We start from the raw sequence: 27,056 nt of genomic DNA, 5'->3' as shown, positions 1-27,056 counted from the left end.
ACCTTGTCATGGACTCCACAACTACACCACCATGTGATGGATTTCACAACTACACCACCTTGTGATGATTCCACTACACCACCTTGTGATGGATTCCACAACTACACCACCATGTGATGATTCCACTACTACACCACCATGTGAGGGACTCCACAACTACACCACCATGTGATGGTCTCCACAACTACACCACCATGTGATTGATTCCACAACTACACCACCTTGTGATGGATTCCACAACTACACCACCATGTGATGATTCCACAATTACACCACCATGTGATGATTGCACAACTACACCACCATGTGATGACTCCACAACTACACCACCATGTGATGGACTCCACAACTACACCACCATGTGATGGACTCCACAACTACACCACCATGTGATGATTCCACAATTACACCACCATGTGATGATTCCACAACTACACCACCATGTGATGGATTCCACTACTACACCACCATGTGATTGAATCCACAACTACACCACCATGTGATGGATTTCACAACTGCACCACCTTGTGATGATTTCACAACTACACCACCATGTGATGGATTCCACAACTACACCACCATGTGATGGATTCCACAACTACACCACCATGTGATGATCCCACAACTACACAACTTTGTGATGCATTCCAAATGCAAAAGCCTTACCCCTTCTCAGGACAAGGTTACTTTTCTTCCTATTCACAGTGTAAGAAGTTGTGGCGTAAGGACATTGCAGACGGTATGCACATAATAAGCTTTACATAATGAAGTATAGTGTATCGGTAAAATAGCAGTATTTTCACGAATGTTTGGAAATGAAGCATAATGTTTCATCGTGGTGAATCGATGTGCATGCATTGCTCAGTGGCTTTAATCACAGTGAATTGATGTCAGTGTACTGTTCAGTGGCATTTATCATGGCAAATTGATGTGGGTGCATTGTTCAGTGGCTGTTATCATGGTGAATTGATGTGCGTGCATTGTTCAGTGGCCTTTATAGGGGTGACTTGATGTGTGTGCATTGTTGAGTGGCCTTTATAGTGGTGACTTGATGTGTGTGCATTGCTTAGTGGCATTTATCATGGTGAATTGATGTGCGTGCATTGTTTCAGTGGCATTTATCACGGTGATTTGATGTGTGTGCATTGTTCAGTGGCCTTTATAGCAGTGATGTGATGTGTGTGCATTGTTAAGTGGCTTTTAGCAGAGCTGTAGAAAGACTTTCTACAACTGCTTGCAGGTGTGCACCATTCTTTTGTATGGCACTTCTTCAAACCGTTAGACCTTTGTGCAGTGTTTAAAAGAGCTAGATCTATAGTGCGTATGCCATCAGGGATTCATAGAAAAAGTCTGTACAAGCCGGTTTTCGGTCTCTCAGTTGAATAAAAAACTCAATACTGGTTATGTTTATTGAATTTGAGGTTGTTTTTGGAAAGAAATATTCAAAATTGTACATACACTCAATTTGGAGATATCCAAAGTTCTGCGAAACAACCTGTTAGTGTTACGAGTTACCTCCCTTTTTATGGAAATCTTCTTTACCCTCTGTGTTATTAGATTTAAGAAAGCTATTTTTGTAAATGGAAGGGCATATGAAATCAAGTATTAGGATTCTTTGCTCTCTGCCGATCCACACGAATAATTTAACCTACTTCAGGTTCCGATCTCTCTGTTTTTGACAATAACGTAGCGCGAATGACTGCATGTGAGCGCAAATGGTCAGGCTGGCTTCCTCCCCCTGACGTCAAGTGGTGCTAATATCTTCAGTTCTTGTCAAGTCAAGCACGCAGTTTGCTTCCAGGTTTCGTTTTTGAGAGTCAGAAGATTGAGCGAAATTAAAACCTTCTTTGCCATATATATGAACATTTACCAGCATTTGTTTTTTGTTCATATTTTTTGTTCAAAGACTGAACATGGAGATGTGTACCAGACAGGACTTCAGGCCGTTGAGATCCAGCCATATTTATAGTGGAAAATGTGACAGCAGTGTATTTTATCTGTCTAAATATGTAGTCTCTCTATTTACAGATCATTATAGTTAAGGGACAAAACAGCACCTGGCTAAAACATATTTCAGTCAAAAGCAGGATTCTCAAGACTTTTAAAAAGTATCATACTTTATTATTTTAATGAGATTTCACCAAATAACATATGGAACAAAATGTCAGTTCTGCGCAAATGACTGGTGTGAATCGCAGCAGACATTTTGAGAATTTTACCCTATCAAACGCGTTGCAATGAGATTGCATGGCCTAAGCTGTGATGTAGCCTTTACCCATTCACTCCATGAAGTGACATAAGGTACATTTAACACAGAACTGCTGCATCATTTTGAGATGCAATGATTTAGTTACATATAGCCAGGGAGCCATTTCACACAGTGTTGTTGGACAGGTCTGTATCATTTACGGACCATCACAGACATAAAATTAGTTGATGTACATGTACAAGCACTGTAATATTCAACGACGGTTTCACATATCATTTCAGACAGTAACATACTCTCAGCTCAAATCAGTCTCTTCAGTAGACCTAAGGCCTACTAAAGACATGTCGTTCATCTTGTACAAAGACATTTTTTGTCGTTCATTTTACCATTTAGTCAGCAGTTTCTAAATAACAAATACTAAATAACAAATATCAGAATCAGTGACAAAATTCATTAAGTATGCCAAAGGTTGATGGGAATGAGAAGACAGCATCTCATTAGACAATGATTAAAATTAATTAAAACTTATGATATAATTTTTTTCTCTAAGTTTATGAGAATTAAAGAATTTAATTTTGCTTCTTTGTCTTTCTTGCATATAAGGGATGATTTTTTTTCTGTTTACTGCCTTACTTATGGTTCAACACCAAGAGGAAACATGACTGGTTGGCCTGGTGTCAGTATAATGTGACCCATTGGGGTTTCATGTCTGTTGTCTTTAGCATGGCACCCCAGTGGCATCCAGCGACATGGGTGTGCCCTGCGACCTGAAGACACAATACATACACACACACATCTAATGACTCTCCTCGTATCATGAATGAAAAATTCTTAAGTGCCTTCAGCCTATATACATATATAGGTATAGAATAAAATTCTTCCCATGTAGTCATTGGAACTACTGAAGGCAAGGTGGTTTTAATTAAGCGTACATGTATGTTTTGGGTGTTCTGTTACCAATGATGTAGTCCACCAGGTCAGGGCATGCATTATGTGACTAACTCTCTTATGGCACTAGATGTACTCTACATGATGTATATGACTACATAACACACCATGAGCAATTATTAAAAGATGTGCATATGCTTGTGATTAATTTCACACCTTGTGGGTGCATAAAAGCATATTTATTATTAGATAAGCAAGTGTCTGTAGGATATGATTTACATACTTCCTCCATCTGAGTATGTGACCTGATATACAGATTATACACCAAGGGTACTGGAAGTGAACTGCCTGAACATTCTTTTTCGTGATGGTATGATGGGATTTTCCAGAAGTAGCTATAAGGCTGCTCGTTTTACCTTCCTTGTGTACTGTCAGCTTTAGTATACTAGTCACAAACAGGCTGTTTTTTCGTTGGAATTTAATCTGCAGCAGCCCTTGGAGAGAGATCAAGGTAAATCTGTTCTGACATCAAGAAAAACTGCTGCATTGAGGGAGACCCGAGAAGCATTGATATCTACTGTTTGTGTTGAGATGTTTGTACAGAACTATTTTGTTGACCCTAGCCAAAGTTTTCCAGTCCAGCTTTACAGGTTTAGTTTCCTTTTTCCTCTCCCAACATGTAACTAGAGATGAAATTTATCAGTAGTAGTTTGCAAATTTGTGAGGGTCTAGAGGGTGACCTCAAAGCCTGGTTGGTTTGAGTAAGGAGGGTCTAGTGGATAAGTGACAGTGTTTTGCTAGCCTCCCACCCTTATCTGCCTTTGGGTGGGGGAAAGCTTCACAAATCTGGAGCACATTACATCTACATTATGGAGGATGCTGTTAATCTTTTCCTTGACTGTGTCTCAAAATAACTGGGTATTTTGTCAGTGTGGTCCCACAGGGGCAATGCCCAGGTCTCTGCTGTCCATCTCAGTGCAGAATTTACTAATTTAAACGCACATTTATATATTTGTTGAGGTTATTGGTGCATGTACATGTATTTGTAAAGGTTATGGGTACATGTACATAAGGTTATTGGTACATGTACATGTAATTATTAAGGGTTTTGGTACATGTACATGTATTTTAGGTTATTGGTACATGTACACATATTTCTTAAGGTTATTGGTACATGTACACGTAGTTCTTAAGGTCATTGGGACATGTACATATGGTTATTGGTATATGTACTGTATTTCTTAAGGTTATTGGTACATGTGCATAAGGTTATTGGTACATGTACATGTATAACAGATGTGCCTTATACAGGTATATTGCAGTATTGTTATGCCTGTGTGTGCAAGCAGCTTCTACGGAAAGCAGGGGGATATGTATTGGTCTGCTGTAATATTAGCTAATTGCACATGTACAGTGATGGCAGTACTGAGTGGTCAAGTGGCCTGTAGAACTTTACATATTCATGTGTGGTGAAGGCAGTACTAATTAGAAGACTTCACCTGTATAATAGGCTATTTTACAAATTGTTATGTCTATAGTTTTTGACAAGTCTGACATGACATCATCCAATTAGTTCTGCAGGAAATGTTGAAGCTTGATCCATGGCAATCTAATTATAGACATTTGTAATTGTAAATGAATAAGGCTAGTAAGCTGTTAGACTGCTGAAAGGGTTGCCAGCATGTACTGGTTACACAGAGACAGTGATTTTTCACATGTGGAGGAGAGAGATTAAGACATAGGTGTTAAAGTTTAGCTCATAGCAGAACCATGGTATGAAAAACCCACATGTAAACTTAGATAAGGCAGAACAAGACAGAGTGAGTGATAACCATGTAAAAGGTACCTTTAGGAAAGTAGGCAAGCTGAGTGATGATGATGTATGTGTAAACTTGGTTGATGATAGCGATAACCATAAAAAACGTAGATTCAATTTGAAGAGTGAATTTGCTTTGGACTGAATTATGGATAGTGTAATGCAGGGTGCATATCTTTTGAAGCAGAGGAGCTTGACAATTAAATGTGAAAATGAAATGTTACCAGGGATCAGCTATAAACAGGTAATCTACAGGTATGACTGTAACAGACCACCTGTATTGTACATGTATTCCTTATCTTCCAGTCCTTTAATTTAACACTCAGGGTTGGTATTTTGTTCTCATGACCTTAGTGTTTAAGCATTGAAATCAGACATGTTGCTTTTCATACATTTTTTACTTCCACAGTACACATACATGTACACACACATGTCGCTTTCGTCTGCGCTTCTTTTGCATCACACTTGATGTGTGCATGTAAGGGTGATAAATGACCTGTGTTCACCTTTTCATGTTCAGCTGTCAGGGAGACCGTATACTTCAACACAAGCCTTTGTACATGTAGAGTACAGTATGTGATCATTTCACCTAGACTGGTGTGTCTTTTTCCAGCACATTTGTGGTGTAAACATATGAATCTGTTGTTCATTAGATGGACTAACCATGCAAAAAAAGAGAATCTAAATATTCATGATACAATTATATGTATATTTGGTAGACAGAGCAGAACGGGCGTCCCAAAAATTAGAAGAATTAGGGTATAACTTTTGTAGAGCTGTATTCTGGGATACAAAACTTGCCATTACGTATGGACATGTCATTTCCCTGATATTGTTCCTCTGTGTGAGATGTAGACTTGGCCTAGATATGAACTAAGATGGGAACCGCTTTATGTGAGACGTAGATCCCACAGAATTCTTCTCTTCCATAAAATTATAAATGGGCTATCGCCTCCTTATTTGAAAACATTACTACCATGCGGAAATGAAGCTGTCGCCAGTACATACAATCTACGAAATAAGCACAACATCCGTCTTCCCAAAGGTCGTATCCAGTTGTACATGTCATCATTTATTCCCCAAACAATTAAAGATTGGAATTCAATACCTCCCCACTTTCGTCACGACTCTAGAAAAGCTTAAATCCTATCTCAAACCTAGTTTTGTTGACAGCATTACTATTTCCGTACTGTACGATTCTTTTGTAACATTTTCCTTGATACTGCATTGTAGGATACGGATGGGACTGAGCGCTCTTCACGCAGACTTATTTACCAATGGCCTTTCATATGACCAGTCTTGTCATAAATGTAATTACAAATGTGAAAATTCTCATCATTTTCTTATTGAATGTCCCGCATATGCCGCTCAAAGGAAGCACATGTTCGACAGGTTTACTAAAACGATTTCTCCAAATGCTCACTTATCTATTTTCCTTCCGCATTGCTCAAGACATATCTCAAATATTTTACGTTTTGGATCAAATGACCTATCTCTTGAAGACAATAAAACCATATTCTGTTCTGTGCACAAATTCATTCAAGATACTCGAAGATTTATCCATCGTACTCACCAAGTAGTTCAAACAAGCTCCTTTTGTGGTACAAAGTGCTAAGACTGAAACCCATTCTTAAATCAGTTATATAATCGGTACCTAATGAAGTATATGAGTGTGTGCAGTATTGGACGCCTATGTGTATTGCAAATATGTTATTCTTCACTATCAAGTTTTGATTATATAAATGTATGATGTATATAAGTTTGAGGAGACCCCCTAGTGACCCATGGGTTGTGGGATATCTTCAGTTAACAAATAAAGAATTAAATTAAAATAGATATTCAACAGTTGTTGTCCTAGGTCACACAGATGTTGTCCCTTATCACACAGGCATCTTTCCATTTCTTAGGTCACGCAGACGTTGTCCCGGGCTGCACAGACATTGTCCCAGGTCAGACAGACTATATCCATGGTCAGACAGACATTGTCTCAGGTTTTAAGTATTTTGCCAGGTCACGCAGACATTGTCCCTGTTCACAGGCTTTGTCTCAGGCCTCACAAACTTTGTCCCTGGTCACACAGATATTGTCTCAGGTCGCACATTGTCCCTAGTCTCACAGACCTTGTTGCAGGTCATGCAGACGTTGTCCTTTATCACACAGACTTTGTCCCTGGTCACACAGACTTTGTCCCAGGTCTCACAGGCATTGTGCTTGGTCACATAGATGCTGTCCTAGGTCACACAGATATTGTCTCAGGTCGCACGTTGTCCCTAGTCTCAGACCTTGTCTCAGGTCTCACAGACATTGTGCTTAGTGACATAGATGTTGTCCTAGGTTGCACAGACATTGTCTCAGATCATACATACATTGTCTCTTGTCACACAGACTTTGTGCCAGATCTCACAGACCTTGTCTCACGTTACACAGACATTGTCTCAGATCACACATACATTGTCCCCGGTCACAGAGACATTGTCCCAGGTCTCACAAACATTGTCCCTGGTCACACAGACATTGTCTCAGATCACACATACAATGTTCCTGGTCACACAGACTTTGTCCCCGGTATCACAGACTTGCTTGGTCACATAGATGCTGTCTCAGGTCACACATACATTGCTCTGGGTCACACAGACCTTGTCTCAGGTTACACAGCTATTATCTCAGGTTACACAGACCTTGTCTCGGGGTCTCACAGACATTGCCCCTGGTCACACATACATTCTCCTGGGTCACATAGATCTTGTCTCAGGTTACACAGCCATTATCTTAGGTTACACAGACCTTGTCTCAGGTCTCACAGACATTGCCCCTGATCACACAGATCATGTTCCAGAATGTTCAGGTTTCACAGACATTGTCCCAGGTCTCACAAACATTGTCCCAGGTCTCGCAAACACTGTCCCTGGTCACACAGGCCTTGTCTTAGGTTACACAGACATTGCCCCTGATCACACAGATCATGTTCCAGAATGTTCAGTTTACACAGACATTGTCTCAGGTCACACAGACATTCTTCTAGGTCTCACAAACATTGTCGCTGGTCACACAGACCTTGTTTCAGGTTACACAGACTTTGTCCCTGGTCACACAGACTATGTCCTTTGTCACACAGACTTTGTCTCAGGTATCACATACATTGTGCTTGGTAACATAGATGCTGTCTCAGGTCACACATACATTGTTCCGGGTCACACTGACCTTGTCTCAGGTTACACAGACATTGTCTCAGGTTACACACACCTTGTCTCATGTTACATAACATTGTCTCAGGTCTCCCAAACATTGCCCCTGGTCATACAGACATTGTTCCAGGTTTAACAGACATCGTCCCCGGTCACAGAGACATTGTCCCAGGTCTCACAAACATTGTCCCTGGTCACACAGACATTGTCTCAGGTTACACAGACTTTGTCCCTGGTCACACAGACTTTGTCCCTGGTCACACACACATTGTGCTTGGTCACATACATGCTGTCGCAGGTCACACATACATTGTTCTGGATCGCACAGACCTTGTCTCAGGTTACACAGACCTTGTCTCAGGTCACAGATACATGTACATTGTTGCGGGTCACACCAACCTTGTCTCAGGTTACATAGACACTATCTCAGGTTACACAGATCTTGTCTCAGGTATCACAGACATTGTGCTTGGTCACATAGATGCTGTCTCAGGTCACACATACATTGTTCCGGATCACACAGACCTTGTCTCAGGTTACACAGACATTGTCTCAGGTCACACAGACCTTGTCCCAGGTCACACAAACCTTGACCCTGGTCACACAGACCTTGTCTCAGGCCTCACAGACATTGTCTCAGGTCACACAGACATAGTCCCAGGTCTCACGGACATTGCCCCTCATCACACAGACATTGTCTCAGGTTTCACAGACATCGTCTCAGGCCTCACAGACTTTGTTTTTGGTCACACGGACATTGTCCCAGGTCTCACAAACATTGTCCCAGGTCTCACAAACATTGTCCCTGGTCACAGAGACCTTGTCTCAGATTACACAGACCTTGTCTCAGATTACACAGACCTTGTCCCAGGTCACACAGACATTGTCCCAGGTCTCACAAACATTGTCCCAGGTCTCACAAACGTTGTCGCTGGTCACATAGACCTCGTCTCAGATTACACAGACCTTGTCTCATGTCACACAGACATTATCCCATTTTGATCACACAGATGTTGTCCAAGGTCTCACAGACATTGTCCCTGGTCTCACAAACATTGTCCCTGGTCACATAGACCTTGTCTCAGGTTTCACAGACCTTGTCTCAGGTCACACAGACATTATCCCATTTTGATCACACAGATGTTGTCCAAAGTTTCACACACATTGCCCTGGTCACACAAGCGTTGACTGTTAGAGATAGAGCATGACATATATGTTCTGGCCCAGAACCACTAAGAATGGTTGATGTACATGTGCATGTGGGATAGTTATGCACTTAAATGTCTACTAAAACATGTACATGTATGTGCGCCGGATTTCGTAGATAAATTGTGACTTGTGATGGAGTTATTGTTCATTGCAGGTTCAAAGATGTTATCCACAGGCTGATGGTTTGACAGGATCTGATTAATCAAGCCTCAGGTGCATGATGGGAGCTGCAAACTCCACTCAGGAGCGTGCACAGCAGGCAGCCCCAGGAAAGCCAGCCTCCTTGACAAGACACGCCACATCACATACAGCATCCCATGGGGCCGAAAGTGATGTGGTTACTAGGGAAAAGAAAAAGAAAGCATCCAAATTCGCAACACTAAGGAAGAAGTTGACACGTGTTAGGCGACATAGTCGTTCGCTCGATTACTCCAAAGTTGTGCGCGAGCTGACAGCCAGCTGGAGCATCCGTGACTTGAGCTCGCTGGTGGAAGAGTATGAAGCCTCCATCACACTGAAGGAGCTGGCGACAGCGGCCAACCTGGCCCGGCCTCCAGCCCGCAGCCTCAGGAGGGACCTGTCAACGCTGTTTGACTACAAGTACTGTACAGATGTGGACCTGATCTACCATGGGGCCTGCTTCCCCTCACATCGTGCCCTTCTCTCCGTGCGCTGCCCATTCTTCAGAGAAATCTTAGCTAAGTATCCCGAATACGGGGCACAGGTTCCAATCAAAGTGAAAACGCCAGGTGTGGACGTTGCCATGTTTGCAGCACTTTTGCGCTATCTGTACACCGACGATCTCTGTACCGACGGTACAACGACTGGCTCAAGTGGAAGTGCTGTCCAGACTGGTGGACGAGTTTGGCATGCCCAGCCCACTGGAGCAGGACTTGAGGACTCTGTTAGAGACTGGGGACTACTGTGATGCAGTGTTGGTGTTTACCTCAGACTGTGACCTCCATGATAGTCAGTGTGACATGGCTGGCTCCTTCCACTCCACCAAACAGGAGCTGTGCTGCCACAAGGCCGTGCTGGCTGCGCGCTCCCCTTTCTTCAGGAACTTGCTCCTGCGAAGGGCCAGGTCGGGAGAGGAGATCACAGAACGGACGTTGCAGGCTCCCACGCGTATAGTGTTAGACGAGTCCGTCATTCCACGGCAGTATGCACGTGTTCTGTTGCATGCTGTCTACTTGGACTCCATAGACCTCAGCTGCATTGTGCGTGGCAGCACCAGTATGTGCAGCTTAAGTGAAGTGCAAGCTATGGTAGCCGGTAAAGGCCATATGACTCATGCTGATGAAGCCATGGAGATTTACCAGATCGGTCAGTTTCTGGACTTTCCTGTTTTGTCTCAAGGTAAGCCTCTCTTCCTATACATATCACTCTGCCTCCACCTCTAGGTATTTGTGTATATCAGTTTTAATACCCAGCAGTTTCTTTACAATTCAGGAAAGCAACTCAGATTTTTATTCATATTGTTTTGGCCTGCTTTTAAGACACCAGTGTAACGTCACTAGAGAAGTTTTGCATTCATGTGTTTTATATATATAGGTAAGATATATTCTTAGAAGTAGGAAAACATAAGTTACTACATGCACTGTAGGTAACTACATGCATGTTTAGGGCCAATTGAAAATTTGTATACATCACATTTCAGTGGATTCATTAACAGCTGGTCAATCAGTTTGAAAGTGCAAAACCTACAAAATGTTATTTGGTTCAAATTTAGTTGAAGTGAAATGTTGTTAAATGGCACATGTGAGTTCATAATACCTACATCAGTGCTCCAGGTATAGTTTGTACCTGCACCTAATACATCTATGCCTGGAAAGAAAATATTACACATCACTGTGTCAACTATAGAAATATCCATGATCAAAAACGTGTTATACACTGTACTTGTTATATTTCCTCCTATACCTCTTAAACTTGTGGTTAATATGTGGATGATTTTAGTTTTACCTTCACCTTTTCATGTTCAAGGGGAATTCTCTTTACTGATCTCCTTGATAAATAATATAAAAATAGTATCAGTTTATGGGGTAATGCAAGCCAATTAGGGTTTTAGTCCTGCCAAATATTTCACTGCAACTTAATTTACATTTAATTTAACATAATTTAAACATTTTAATTTAAATGCACAGTGTATTGTACACACATTAACCCTGTTAATTTTATGTTTTAGTGAAATAAATGAAATTAAAGTGTAAGGATGAACACAAGGACACTGACGATCCTTACTTGTATATTGTTCTTGATAAATGGCTTTCTCGGAGTAGCCAGTGCTCCTACATGTATGATATAAGCCAGTACTCCTGTGCTGAAATTGCGAGGATCACTGTACTGCCATAAAAATATATTATTGTATTGGGGATTATGTGTGTTTGTGCGTTTTAGGTTGTGAAGGTATTATATCTGACAGCATTGAGATTGTGTGTGTGTTTTAGAATGTGAAGATATTATATCTGACAGCATTGGGATTGTGTGTGTGTGTGTGCATTTTAGATTGTGAAGATATTATATCTGACAGCATTGGGATTGTGTGTGTGATTTAGAATGTGAAGATATTATATCTGACAGCATTGGGATTGTGAGTGTGTTTGTGCATTTTAGATTGTGAAGATATTATATCTGACAGCATTGAGATTGTGTGTGTGATTTAGAATGTGAGGATATTATATCTGACAGCATTGGGATTGTGTGTGTGTGTGTGCATTTTAGATTGTGAAGATATTATATCTGACAGCATTGGGATTGTGAGTGTGTTTGTGCATTTTAGGTAGTGAAGGTATTATATCTGACAGCATTGAGATTGTGTGTGCATTTTAGATTGTGAAGATATTATATCTGACAGCATTGGGATTGTGTGTGTGTGTGTGCATTTTAGATTGTGAAGATATTATATCTGACAGCATTGAGATTGTGTGTGTGATTTAGAATGTGAAGATATTATATCTGACAGCATTGGGATTGTGTGTGTGTGTGTGCATTTTAGATTGTGAAGATATTATATCTGACAGCATTGAGATTGTGTGTGTGATTTAGAATGTGAAGATATTATATCTGATAGCATTGGGATTGTGTGTGTGATTTAGATTGTGAAGATATTATATCTGACAGCATTGGGATTGTGTGTGTGTTTTAGATTGTGAAGATATTACATCTAACAGCATTGTGATTGTGTGTGTGTGTGTGCATTTTAGATTGTGAAGATATTATATCTGGCAGCATTGGGATTGTGTGTGTGTGTGTGCATTTTAGATCATGAAGACATTATATCTGACAGCATTGTGATTGTGTGTGTGTGTGTTTTAGATTGTGAAGATATTACATCTGACAGCTTTGGGATTGTGTGTGTGTGTGTTTTAGATTGTGAAGATATTATATCTGACAGCATTGGGATTGTGTGTGTGTGTGTTTTTAGATTGTGAAGATATTACATCTGACAGCATAGGGATTGTGTGTGTGTGTGTTTTAGATTGTGAAGATATTATATCTGACAGCATTGAGATTGTGTGTGTGATTTAGAATGTGAGGATATTATATCTGACAGCATTGGGATTGTGTGTGTGTGTGTGTGTGCATTTTAGATTGTGAAGATATTATATCTGACAGCATTGGGATTGTGAGTGTGTTTGTGCATTTTAGGTAGTGAAGGTATTATATCTGACAGCATTGAGATTGTATGTGCATTTTAGATTGTGAAGATATTATATCTGACAGCATTGGGATTGTGTGTGTGTGTGTGCATTTTAGATTGTGAAGATATTATATCTGACAGCATTGAGATTGTGTGTGTGATTTAGAATGTGAAGATATTATATCTGACAGCATTGTGATTGTGTGTGTGTGTGTGTATTTTAGATTGTGAAGATATTATATCTGACAGCATTGAGACTGTGTGTGTGATTTAGAATGTGAAGATATTATATCTGATAGCATTGGGATTGTGTGTGTGATTTAGATTGTGAAGATATTATATCTGACAGCATTGGGATTGTGTGTGTGATTTAGATTGTGAAGATATTACATCTAACAGCATTGTGATTGTGTGTGTGTGTGTGCATTTTAGATTGTGAAGATATTATATCTGGCAGCATTGGGATTGTGTGTGTGTGTGTGCATTTTAGATCATGAAGACATTATATCTGACAGCATTGTGATTGTGTGTGTGTGTGTTTTAGATTGTGAAGATATTACATCTGACAGCTTTGGGATTGTGTGTGTGTGTGTTTTAGATTGTGAAGATATTATATCTGACAGCATTGGGATTGTGTGTGTGTGTTTTTAGATTGTGAAGATATTACATCTGACAGCATAGGGATTGTGTGTGTGTGTGTTTTAGATTGTGAAGATATTATATCTGACAGCATTGAGATTGTGTGTGTGATTTAGAATGTGAGGATATTATATCTGACAGCATTGGGATTGTGTGTGTGTGTGTGTGTGCATTTTAGATTGTGAAGATATTATATCTGACAGCATTGGGATTGTGAGTGTGTTTGTGCATTTTAGGTAGTGAAGGTATTATATCTGACAGCATTGAGATTGTGTGTGCATTTTAGATTGTGAAGATATTATATCTGACAGCATTGGGATTGTGTGTGTGTGTGTGCATTTTAGATTGTGAAGATATTATATCTGACAGCATTGAGATTGTGTGTGTGATTTAGAATGTGAAGATATTATATCTGACAGCATTGTGATTGTGTGTGTGTATTTTAGATTGTGAAGATATTATATCTGACAGCATTGAGACTGTGTGTGTGATTTAGAATGTGAAGATATTATATCTGATAGCATTGGGATTGTGTGTGTGATTTAGATTGTGAAGATATTATATCTGACAGCATTGGGATTGTGTGTGTGATTTAGATTGTGAAGATATTACATCTAACAGCATTGTGATTGTGTGTGTGTGTGTGCATTTTAGATTGTGAAGATATTATATCTGGCAGCATTGGGATTGTGTGTGTGTGTGTGCATTTTAGATCATGAAGACATTATATCTGACAGCATTGTGATTGTGTGTGTGTGTGTTTTAGATTGTGAAGATATTACATCTGACAGCTTTGGGATTGTGTGTGTGTGTGTTTTAGATTGTGAAGATATTATATCTGACAGCATTGGGATTGTGTGTGTGTGTGTTTTTAGATTGTGAAGATATTACATCTGACAGCATAGGGATTGTGTGTGTGTGTGTTTTAGATTGTGAAGATATTATATCTGACAGCATTGGGATTGTGTGTGTGTGTGTTTTAGATTGTGAAGATATTACATCTAACAGCATTGTGTTTTGTGTGTGTGTGTGTGTTTTAGATTGTGAAGATATTATATCTGACAGCATTGGGATTGTGTGTGTGTTGTAGATTGTGAAGATATTATATCTGACAGTATTGGGATTGTGTGTGGGTGTTTGTGTGTGTGTGTTTTAGATTGTGAAGATATTACATCTGACAGCATTGGGATTTTGTGTGTGTGTTTTGGGTTGTGAGGATATTATATATGACAGCATTGGGATTGTGCATTTGTGTGTGTGCGTGTGTGTGTGTGTTTTAGATTGTAAAGATATTATATCTGACAGCATTGGGATTGTGTGTGTGTTTTAGGTTGTGAGGATATTATATCTGACAGCATAGGGATTGTGCGTGTGTGTGTGTGTGTGTGTATGTTTTAGATTGTGAAGATATTATATCTGACAGTATTAAGGATTGTGTACATGTTGTAGGTTGTGAAGATATTATCTCTGACAGTATTAATCTGGAAAACCTGACGTCCATACTGGGCTGGAGTTCGGAGGCTCATGGCTCCAAGTGGGTGCACCGCCAGGCTATCCACTTCCTGCGTGAGGAGTTCCTGCAGATCGCTCACTCACCGATACTCTTCGACCTCAGCAAAGAGTACTTAATACAGGCATTACGCTCAGACTTTCTCCAGGTAAGATCACATGGTGCCTACATATACCTTATTCCACCAGTATGATGTACATGTATGTCACATGCGGGAAAGTTTGCCAATAACTTGTCAGGGGTCAATGACCGTTACCTCAAAGCACATAACTTTTTATTATATTATATACATGTACATATACCTGAGAAATTGTTGAGTATAAATCTGTTGAACATAATCACATCAGATCAGATCAATAGTTGGGTTTCATTATGAATGAATACTTGAATGTGTAAAGACATGTGATTTACGTGCATTCTTGTTTGACATGAATGTTTGTGGCATGCAGGAGCAAGTTGAGGGGTTATGGGGGTAGATACATTTACATGGAGTCAGGGCAAACTAAAGGTAAATCAGGAAGGTGGCATGAAATTAACATGACAAACATGTACCTGTACATTTGTATGGTGAGTGCTTCATCTAGCCTGGCCTACCTGTACATATATGTGTGCCTCAGCTCAGAGAAAGTCAGATTTAAAAGGGTGTAGTCTGGTCAACTTCAGTTCAGACATTATCTGACTGAATCTTGCTGGATCTTCTCTGGTCTTAGTGATTAGGTGGCCACACAGACTTCAGAGTGAAATATTTGTGAGTATGGTGTAAAACATCAATGATAAGTAAATAAATACTCACATGTACATCCGGATATTTGCCATGCTCTGTGATTAACCCCACCCAGAAACGTGACTGCCTGCCAGTGCATGAATGAGAGACAGATACATGTACATATACATGTAAGTAATGAAGTGAATGATCATCAGTAGATGGGAAAGTGATGTCTTAAACTTTGTAAAGGCAGTCACCTGGCAGAGATGTTTGAAGAGACTTGGTACATGTACATGTATATGTACAAGACAGCTGTGTATCTATACCATGCACCATGTTCAGGAGATGTAGTAATCACATTTGTCCTGACCTCACCTACTGTATGACTAGGGCAGAGACATTGCCTAACTGCCGACCCAGTAGCAGGTTTGTGGTGTTGAGGGTTTAGAGTTAACAGAATGATAGTGTACATGTACATGTAGACGTGAATTATCAAGGGAGATGTGTTTAATATGTTAGTAGAGAGTGAGACATTGGGCAAGTTGGCCAGTCGGAGTAGACTTAAAGAATACATGAAAAGGAACTCTAAAACAAAGATTATGTTTCTATGCTCCAGAATTTTTGGTAAAATCATTTCATTTTTGGAGTATTTTTATACCTGTTAAATACCCCTCTATTATGCATATTTTTCCGTCAACAATCAGATTTTTTCGGAAATTACATCATCATTGATCTTGCTCAGAATTCTGTGTGACAAGTACACAGATACTGTATGGCTTCTTCGGGCCAGCTTAGCGCCCCCTCCGCACCCCTACATCCACCTCCATTCGGTCTGTTCAGCACACTCCTGCCCCTCCGTTCAGCCAGACCCATTCAGTTTGTTCCCTAGTTCTGTTTTTAAAGAGGAATCATCCTTGATGTCACCGCTGCAAGCTACTTAATTTCTAGACTTTCCGCTGGGGCCATAAGAAAACTGTACTTCGAAGCCATTTTTACCCCCCAGAGCAAAAGTTGAAAAATTTGTTTATACTGTCATATGTTATTGCACATCATTATCTGCACATTAAGATATAAAACCAACGCGTTTCATGCATCCTTTAAGGTCACTCTCATTGCTTGTCCCACCCCCCATTCCGACATCTCATACTCCCTGAACATGTGTAGTACTACAACTGGAACACCCAGTATCATTCACAGACGGCATATCTGAAGTCCCCTCACTCTCCACCACACTACAGCTAGTGTTTGTGCTGGTAAGACAGCTTCCGATGTGGTATGAAGACCACATGTGCGGCACTGCACTACTATAATACCTGTAGTACACAACTAGAGCACCTGCTAGCACTCCTGGCAGCTACATGTACACCTACGTGTATGTGTATACCGAACAGGAAAAGAAACTTCACATTTGGAGAAATGAATTATGTTGGAAAAGGGTAGCACAAGGTACATGTAGTTAATATTGGCGAATACCATAATGGCCATTTCTAACCTGACACATCTGACCGTTACAGTTGTGGTGAACCAGGCTGGATGCATACAGCATGTACTTTTATAGTCTGTTTCTTTTAGAGACTCGCCTATATCCAGCTGTCTGTAAAATCAGTCATATTCGCTTCCGAAATTGCCTTTAGTCAGTGCCACGTAACAACACCACCTCTACACATGAATATTTTGGAAGTCTTATTATTGTTAGGAAAATTAAGTGAGAACTCCTTTTCTAATTCACATTGTTGAAGTTCATAAGCTCGGTTTAGATAGCAAGAACCTATTGCCTCGGGTGACGTCATAATTATTAAAAAACCAGTGACATGCTGGATATTGGGCAGAGTTCAACATGTTTTAATGGAGGTCATCCCCAGTTACCTAAACTGGTATCGAATTAACTATAATCCCTGTTACTGACATTGCCATTTTTGAAATTGTTTACATGTTTTAGTATGGTAGAACCTTGATAAATGAATTTTATGTTATTTCTTGTAGTATATGATCTCACAGCGGTGTGGATTTAGTGATGGATGTTAGGAAATTAAAGCCATATCAGGCATGAGAATTTCAGAATTGCTGGGAAACGCTTTTTCGATATCGTGTACTTTTGACCTGGGAAGCGGTGGAAAATATTTTTTCCATATACATATATATGTTTAGTATTAATAGCATTTCATCAAATAAGTGTTGGTGTTTGGTGTTTCTTGCAGATCTAATTTTCATTTTCATTTTCAATTTTTCACTTTGTAAATTAAAAATTAGCGTAATCACTCAACCGTTTTGTTTAAAATATATGAACTGTCACTGAATTACTGAGGTATCTGACTACCTATATCACTAACTATGGAAAAAAGAAAGAAGAGAACAAGGTACTCTAAACTTTGTCAGTTTGAGTTATCCATTATTCCTTGAGTTCACACGTGGCAACAAACAATTCTCATGCCAAGCCTTACAAATGTTGATTTTGAAAGTGTTGTTGACACGAGACCTCACCTCAATCCCATTGAACATGTATGGGAAGAAGAACATGCTCTTGGAAGAAGACCTCACGTCTTGAGACATCAACCCCAGAATGTTTAAGAGCTGGGTGCCTTGTTGGTACAGCAGTGGCACAGGTTGCCTAATGCTCTGTTTACGGGTGTAAGGCAGCCAAGGAGACAATGTTCCTTTGCTGTTGTGAATGCGAGAGACCCCATTATGCTACATTTGACAAGGGGGTGCACCAAGTACACCTTAATGTATAATCCTGTTTTAGTGTACGCTCACTATGTCCACAAACTAGATTTATCCACAAGCACCACACTATGTTCTACATGGGCATGGATATGTTTGGAACATAAAGTAATACTCGTGAAGTTTCTTTTTTTGCTCAGTATGTGTGGATAGAGCCTCATACATTTCATCACCACTTCCTGTCCTACATGTAATCATCATCATCATACCAATCCATTGCATTTCTCAAAGACCTCCTCATTAGTGTCTGTTGATGGTCGCCCTCTTTTCTCTCATCTTCACAACATGGCTGCAATATTGCTGAAGTGGCATAAAACCCTAATCATTCTTGTACCGGGGAATCCATATTGATGTTCCTCATAGGTGCATTGGTACAGAAGCTGCCTGTCTGACATTTCCTCTCTGTCATTTGGTGACATTCATCTGAATATGCTACATGTACATTTCCATCTCACAGTGCAGACATTTACAGTGTGAGAACAGTTACCTGAAGACTGTAGAATGTGTTAATGTTTGTTTACCTGTGTGTGTAAGTTTTATACTACCTGGAGTGCTAACAGTTTGTACTGTACATGTGTTTGTTTGCCAGACGAAGTGGCAGTCGTTGAGTTAATACTGTATGTTTTTCATTCACAGGCGGGAGAGATTGATGTGCTGACAGCTGTTTTAAAATGGGGAGAGCACCAGCTGATCCGAAGGATGGAAGAGCGAGGTAAGGAGCAACACTCTGCACATCATGCTGCTTGATGCGTGACAGTTTTGTTACAGGATTTGTGATGGTTTATTAAAAAATTTTGATTGTTATTTGGGGTAGGGTTTGTGACAGGATTGGGATGGTTTCTTACAGTGTTTGTGACAGGGTTTGTTACAAATATTTGTGATGGTTTGTTACAGGATTTGGGACAGGGTTTGTTAAAGGGTTTTATACAGGGTTGTTATGGGATTGGGACAGGGTTTGTGATGGGAGTTGGGAGAGGGTTTGTTACAGGATTTGGGACAGGGTTTGTTATAGGGTTTTATACAGGGTTGTTATGGGATTGGGACAGGGTTTGTGATGGGAGTTGGGAGAGGGTTTGTTACAGGATTTGGGACAGGGTTTGTTATAGGGTTTTATACAGGGTTGTTATGGGATTGGGACAGGGTTTGTGATGGGAGTTGGGAGAGGGTTTGTTACAGGATTTGGGACAGGGTTTGTTATAGGGTTTTATATAGGGTTGTTATGGGATTGGGACAGGGTTTGTGATGGGAGTTGGGAGAGGGTTTGTTACAGGATTTGAAACTTAGTATGTAGTTGGAGTTAAGATAGAATTTAGGATATGGTTTGATATTCGTTTTGGGATGGCTTTTGTGATTTGTGATGGTTTGTTACCATTTTGGGAAGTGATTTACATGTTTTAGGAAAGGGATTGTTACTTTGGAACAGGGTTAGTTATAGGTTTTCTAACAGTATTTGAGTATTTTTTTCTTTTCTTTTTTTAACAGAATGTTTTTTTTTTTGTTTGCAAGTGAATAACTATTGCATTTAGCAATAGTGTTGCCCCCCTCCCCCAAAAGCCATAAAATATGACCAGTATTAAAAATGACGTGTGTGGTATTCCCACTGGGTTCTAATCATACTACAGAAGACAACATGACTTACTAGATACGGCTGTGGTGTGTAGACCCTTGCTCTGCCTCTGTATGCATGTGGATGATAACCACTGTGAGAAGGTCAGTGTCAGACCCCAGGGCTGTAAAGTTTAGACTAACTCTACCTTTGATGATGCCAGATGTACAGAATGATGGTGCCAGAATGTCCAGAAACATTCACAGGTTTATATCAGTGTTAATCTCCACACCTTAGCATGTACACATGTACCAGGTGCTCTCTCCTAGACTTGCCTGGTTACACTTGCAGCATACACTGTACATTGTACTGGACATTTGCCTATGATTAAAAGTACAATAAGGGTATACACGGGATGAAGGAACTCCTGATAACAGTGTTCAAGAGCCATTGTGCTGAGATTCATTTGTTCAAACTGTTCAATACATATCCATCCAGCCAATATGATTTCAGAATATTGCCAGTGAGATTCAGAATTTCCAACTTGTCATTTTCTATATGTCAAAGATTGAATAAGTGCACTGGTATAGCTGTATACAGTGTCAGCTCAGTTTTTCCACTTTGTGTTGAGAAATCAGCTGTTGAATAAGTACAGTACATGTATTTGTGAAACATAGTAAAGGAAGAGTGCAACAATAAATATTACCAACTCATGTTAACTAGATTACACATTACACAGCACACCTGCCATTTGTCATCTACTCTCATGGATGTTAAAGGGTACAACGGGATAATTCATAGCTGTTAAATTTTATTTGTGGGTACGTAAATTGATTTGAAGAAAAAATATTTCTTATTAATTGCGCAAGACAAATTATTTCTGATTAATTCGCAAGAAAAATGACCTGCTGTTTCCTCCAGATTCAGTCTGAGGATACTTTATTTATGTATTTAATTTATTTGATTGTGTTATACACCATACTCATGGATATTTCACTTATACGATGGTGGTCAGCACTACGATGGGAGGAAACCGGACAGAGACTGGGGAAATCCATGACTATCCGCTGGTTGTTGGCAAACTTTCCCACATATGTCCAGAGACAAAGTCACCATCAGTAAGAGGCAACTGGGTCATTGCGCCGCGCTGGCACACTCAACACCTCGGATATGCTAGGGGATACTTCCTAGCACTATAGGTACATATAACAAATGGTATCTGCAGATAATGTGGACAATGCCTCCACTGTAAGGAGTTTAGAGGCGTGGCCTAAACTTCCAGTTGTTTAAGATGGGGGGGGGAAAAAAGGAAAGACCAAAAAGGCTCAAATAGATGTTGTAGCATCATGTTCAAGTACATGTATAGATGATGATCAGTATTACCCTTCAGGTGGTTCTAAATCAGTGATGTTTCTGCGTTGTAGAGCCAAACCTCTTAAGTCATACTGCTCACAGCGTCAGTAAGAAGGGTGTGAAGAAACGTGACCTGAATGATGTAGAGCTGCGGGATGTGCTAGTGGACTTGCTGCCTCTGGTGAGGATGGACCATGTGATCCCGGCTAACAATGATGTGCTGAGTAATGCCATCAAGCGGGGACTGGTCAGCACGCCACCCTCCCACATGATGGCGGATGAGACCCACGGTCTGCAGGGCTGTGCCTGGATCCGCGGCAAAAACAGCGGCATGTATGTGAAACCTCGACTCTTCATGCCCTACTATGAGGAGATGAAGGTGCGTTATTTCTCAAGTACTGATATCGAGATTAATGCCTGGACATTAATCATGACATTTATCTTGCTGTTATAATTTGTGTGCATCTGTCAGTAGAATAGAACAAATGTACAAATTATAGGCTAATGTGAGGATTATTTTAATCGCAGGTACGGACAACCAGTCTTTAAGATTGTGAAGCAATTTATTCCACTTATGGGAGAAGTGGGTGTGTTGGTATTTGGTACAGGGAAAAGAAAGAGAGATCTGTTTTATGGCTGGGCCAGAGTAAGTTTGGTGATGCTGTAAAGAGTTTGGTTGCCATTCTCCCTGTTGTGATTGTAGGCATTGTTAGAGGAACAATTGTCCCAGGGTCAGGAGAGTGAGCCATCTCGTATCCGCACAATCCACATGTCTTCCATCCCAGATACGCTGTACATGGTGGATGAACGACAGTGCCCCTTGTCTCCATACCCACCGGGGAACTATATCAGCACCTCTACTGCCACTGTAGATATCATCGCTGGGACAATACCAGGTAAGTACAGGTTACGACGTACTGATGTCATGTCTGTACAGTACAGATCTGTTAAACGGTGGTTCTAAGGAAATGTAAAAAAGTGGCCGTTCTTTTTTGTCTTTTTTTTTTTAGTATTGATTAAGAATAATAGTGAGAGTGACCTTTAATTCTTCTGATTGGTGCCTCAGGACAGGTTGGTTAGTCCTGCTGGAAAATTAACGTTAAAAAAGACAATGCAGGCAAATGTATATATGTATCAGTAAAGTATCCCACATAAAGTTTTGAAACCATGAGTTTTAATTTTTGTGATGTTACCTAACCAAGATATCGCAGTTTGAAATAAAGAAAATCTTCAAGAAAATCAAAAATATGGCCATGTTACCAGTTTATAACCCAAGAACGCACCTGTTACCTCTGTCGTCATTCGAACACTCTGTTGCCTTTTTGCTATGTGTGCTAAGAGTAACATAACCTAACATTTCTGGTTTCTCTGACATGCCGTATCCCATGACTTAGTGGCCAAGCACATTGGAAATAACTGTTTGTGACGATACATGTATGCATCTGTTTCAATCCTTCCTTCCTAGATAACTAACACTGGAGTATGTGTATTTGTTGTTGCTTGTTTTAAACCTGTTTTCCGTGTACTTCACCATCTCAGACCCTAGTTGAGTTTCTGTACCAGTTTACTCATGCTGAAGTGATGCTTCTGTTCAGTTCCAGACAGAAACACGCTTCTGCTAATGACCCAGAGAGAACATGAGTTACAGCAGAGTAGCCTGGTGCTCAAGGCCTACTCTACTCCCTACCTCGACAAAAGGGCCATAACTTTGCAGCTACAGTTGCGAATCGTGCGTGAGTTTGGTCTCCCGGACAGCACGGTGGAAGTTCTGCAGAATGGTCAGTTTTACTACCCAGAGGACTTGCAGTTTGTACATCTGGAGCGTCACTATCCCAGAACTGCCACCCCACGGAGTCATCGCCGTCTAGCATCACCTGTCAAACATAGTTCCTCCACCCCTATCTCACCCACCCACTCCTACAGCCCAGTTGAGGTAAGTCTCAAGTCACCATCTGTTTTATTCTGTCATCATTAAGATCTACTTGATTCATATTTTGTATCAGTCATCATTGTTGATGCTTTTTGATTTATGAGACTATCACACAGACAAAAATTATTAACACAAAATTAGAGAAAATGAGCAAGTTGAGTTTGACCCCAATGTTAGAATCTGCAACAGTAAACAGACCTCAGCTCTGTACCATTGCTTCCTGCACAGTAATTGTTTTCATCTCAGCAGTCAGCATGTCGTGTCTATGAGAAAGGTAGCGTGGTTGAAGCTAGGCTGGCTTAGTTGATCTATGCAGAATAGTAATAAAATAAATCTCCACCAACTTGGCTTTCTATTAAATTTGGGTATGCCACATTTAACATTTAGATTCACATATTTGTAGTTCACGAAACTAACGTGGCTGTAGACTTTCACAGTTTTGACTTGACATTGTCTGTCATTATGCATGTGCATTTATGTTAGATATGGGATATTGTAATTACCTCCTCACAAGTAACATACAGCTGACACTGAGCCAAGCATTGCTTTGTGCCTAGCCAGCCTGGTATCAAGATTTATTATATTAAAATCTTTGATGTGGCCTAACCGTAATCATCACATTGCCCTTGTTGACAAGATAATGCTGTTGATGCAGTTAGTTACCAGTCATGGGTGTTGAAGGAATTACTGAAAAGTGATAATTTAATCAGCTGTACTATGTTACCTGTTGTAATCTTAAGGTGTCTGCCAGTAATCACCTGTGCTATGTTGTGTGTGAGCCAGTAATTATCAGTGCTATGTTACCTGCCTGCCAGTAATCACCTGTGCTGTGTTACCGTTGTAGACTGAAGCTGTCTGCCAACAATCACCTGTGCTGTGTTACATGTTCTAAACTCAAGCTGTCTGTCACTAATCACCTGTGCTATGTTACCTGTCTGCCAGTAATCACCAGTGCTATGTTACCTGTCTACCAGTAATCACCTGTGCTGTTACTTTTGTAGACTGAAGCTGTCTATCTGTGCAATGTTGCCTGTTTGTCAGTAGTCACGTATGCTATGTTACATATCTGCCAGTAATCACCTGTGCTATGTTACCTGTCTGCCAGTAATCACCTGTGGTTTTTTGCCTGTCTGTCAACAGTCACCTGTGCTATGTTGCCTGTCTACCAGTAATCACCTATGCTATTTACCTGCTTGCCAGTAATCACCTGTGCTACATGTATGTTACCTGTCTGCCAGTAATCACCTTTTCTATGTTTTCTGTTGTAGAATGAAGCGAGTGCCTGTAGTGACAGTATTCTGAATGAGATGATGCCAGACATTGCCATGGCAACTGCCTCCATCAACCAGATTAGTTTGCAGGAGCAGGATTTGGAGTTGGACTTGGGAGATGGGAATGGTCACCATGGTACCCTGTACATATAGGCTCACACTGGACTGTGTGTAAATTCATCTTTTTCTTCAGTTCATCTCACCTCGGTCTCATCATTGTACATCTTAGTTACGTACATTTCAGACATTTGCAGGCCAGCTTTCTAACTTTGATTTTCCCAGCGACATTAACCGTCCTTTTGTTAAGCATCCGTCTTTACCTGGCAAAATGGATGGATGTTCAGAAAAGGTTTTCTTAGGCAGCAAGTTTATCGTCCATCTGTTTGCTGAGAGGATTACAACATTATTGGTTGCTTCAAACTGGAGTTGTATAGTGCTCAATTATTAAGGTAGATAATCATAGACTGGGTGAAGTGCTCTTATCAAGAGTTACTGCCCCTTGATGATTATATACTCTGTCATGGAATACAGGAACAGGAAATGACTTGATACATGTAGTCAGTTATTGTTATATCCTGTATGTCTTTTTTGTCACTGTGTCATGAAGTTGTGTTCTCAAGCCTTCATCTGTTAGGGAAGATATTAACACTGTGAAACTGATGTACATGTACCAGTAAGTATCACTGGCTATCTATTTATCCTGCTGCATAAAGCAGGAGTACCGGTAACTGTTGTTGGCTATCCCTAGACTTACCCTGCAGTATAAAGCTGATGTACAAGTAGCTCTTGCTGGCTATCACTGGATATATTCTGCAGTATAAAGCTGGCGTACCAGTAATTGTTGTTGGCTATCCCTGGATTTATCCTGCAGTATAAAGCTGATGTACTAGTAGCTCTCGCTGACTGTCCCTGGATTTATCCTGCCGCATAAAGCTGGAGTACCAGTAACTGTTGTTGGCTATCACTGGAATTATCCTGCAGTATAAAGTTGATGTACTAGTAGCTCTCGCTGACTGTCCCTGGATTTATTCTGCAGTATAAAGCTGGAGTACCAGTAACTGTTGTTGGCTATCCCTGGATTTATTCTGCAGTATAAAGCTTATGTACTAGTAGCTCTCGCTGACTGTCCCTGGATTTATTCTGCAGTATAAAGCTGGAGTACCAGTAACTGTTGTTGGCTATCTCTGGATTTATCCTACAGAATAAAGCTGATATACTAGTAGCTCTCGCTGGCTATACCTGGATTTATTCTGCAGTATAAAGCTGGAGTACCAGTAACTGTTGTTGGCTATCACTGGAATTATCCTGCAGTATAAAGTTGATGTACTAGTAGCTCTCGCTGACTGTCCCTGGATTTTTTCTGCAGTATAAAGCTGGAGTACCAGTAACAGTTGTTGGCTATCCCTGGATTTATCCTGCAGTGTAAAGCTGAAGTACTAGTAGCTCTCGCTGACTGTCCCTGTATTTATGTTGATATGTAAAGCTGGTGTACCAGTAACTGTTGTTGGCTATCTCTGGACTTATCCTGCAGTGTAAAGCTGAAGTACCAATAGCTCTCACTGGCTATCCCTGGATTTATGTTGATATGTAAAACTGGTGTACCAGTAACTGTTGTTGGCTATCTCTGGACTTATCCTGCAGTGTAAAGCTGAAGTACCAATAGCTCTCACTGGCTATCCCTGGATTTATGTTGATATGTACCAGTAACTGTTGTTCGCTATCTCTGGACTTATCCTGCAGTGTAAAGCTGAAGTACCAATAGCTCTCACTGGCTATCCCTGGATTTATGCTGCTATATAAAGCTGGTGTACCATTAAGTGTTTTGGCTATCCCTGGCTTTATCCTGCAATGTAAAGCTGATGTATCAGTAAGATTTTGGCTGTCCCTGGGTTTATCCTGCAGTGTAAAGTTGATATATCAGTAATTTTTTGGTTATCCCTGGGTTTATCCTGCAATGTAAAGCGGATGTATCAGTAAGTTTTTGGTTATCCTTGGGTGTGTCCTACAGTGTAAAGCTGATATATCAATAAGTTTTTGGCTATCCCTGGGTTTATCCTGCAGTGTAAAGCTGATGTATCAGTCAGTTTTTGGTTATCCCTGGGTGTGTCCTGCAATGTAAAGCTGATGTATCAGTAAGTTTTTGGTTATCCCTGGGTGTGTCCTACAGTGTAAAGCTGATGTATCAATAAATTTTTTTGTTATCCCAAGGTTTATCCTGCAGTGTAAAGCTGATGTATCAGTAAGTTTTTGGTTATCCCTGGGTGTGTCCTGCAGTGCTACTTGTATGTGTGTGTGTATACAATGCATTTGCTGCTTCATACCAAATATATAACAGAAATTGTCACTCATTCATTGAGACTTTTTGACTTATACTGCCAGTATAGTCCTGCATTGTTACCACAGTATAGCTAGTGCCAACGTTTTAAGAAT

General features: G+C 40.4%; 1 protein-coding gene across 1 annotated transcript in view; it reads left to right on the top strand.

The window, feature by feature from the left end:
• The window catches only part of LOC135468055 (BTB/POZ domain-containing protein 7-like), a 34,928-nt gene extending 9,631 nt beyond the window's left edge, over window positions 1–25,297 (top strand). The window contains 8 exon segments of the mRNA XM_064746079.1: window positions 9,462–10,118; window positions 10,120–10,666; window positions 15,039–15,247; window positions 19,163–19,238; window positions 21,497–21,804; window positions 22,129–22,321; window positions 23,021–23,358; window positions 24,624–25,297. Of these exon segments, the coding sequence (XP_064602149.1) occupies window positions 9,525–10,118; window positions 10,120–10,666; window positions 15,039–15,247; window positions 19,163–19,238; window positions 21,497–21,804; window positions 22,129–22,321; window positions 23,021–23,358; window positions 24,624–24,779 (2,421 nt within the window). The 5' untranslated portion in view covers window positions 9,462–9,524 and the 3' untranslated portion in view covers window positions 24,780–25,297.
• Window positions 25,298–27,056: the final 1,759 nt, after the last annotated feature.

Source organism: Liolophura sinensis, chromosome 6 (genome assembly GCF_032854445.1).
Source record: "Liolophura sinensis isolate JHLJ2023 chromosome 6, CUHK_Ljap_v2, whole genome shotgun sequence".
NCBI classification, from domain to species: Eukaryota; Metazoa; Mollusca; class Polyplacophora; order Chitonida; family Chitonidae; genus Liolophura; species Liolophura sinensis.
This window is presented reverse-complemented; position numbering and strand designations above follow the sequence as displayed.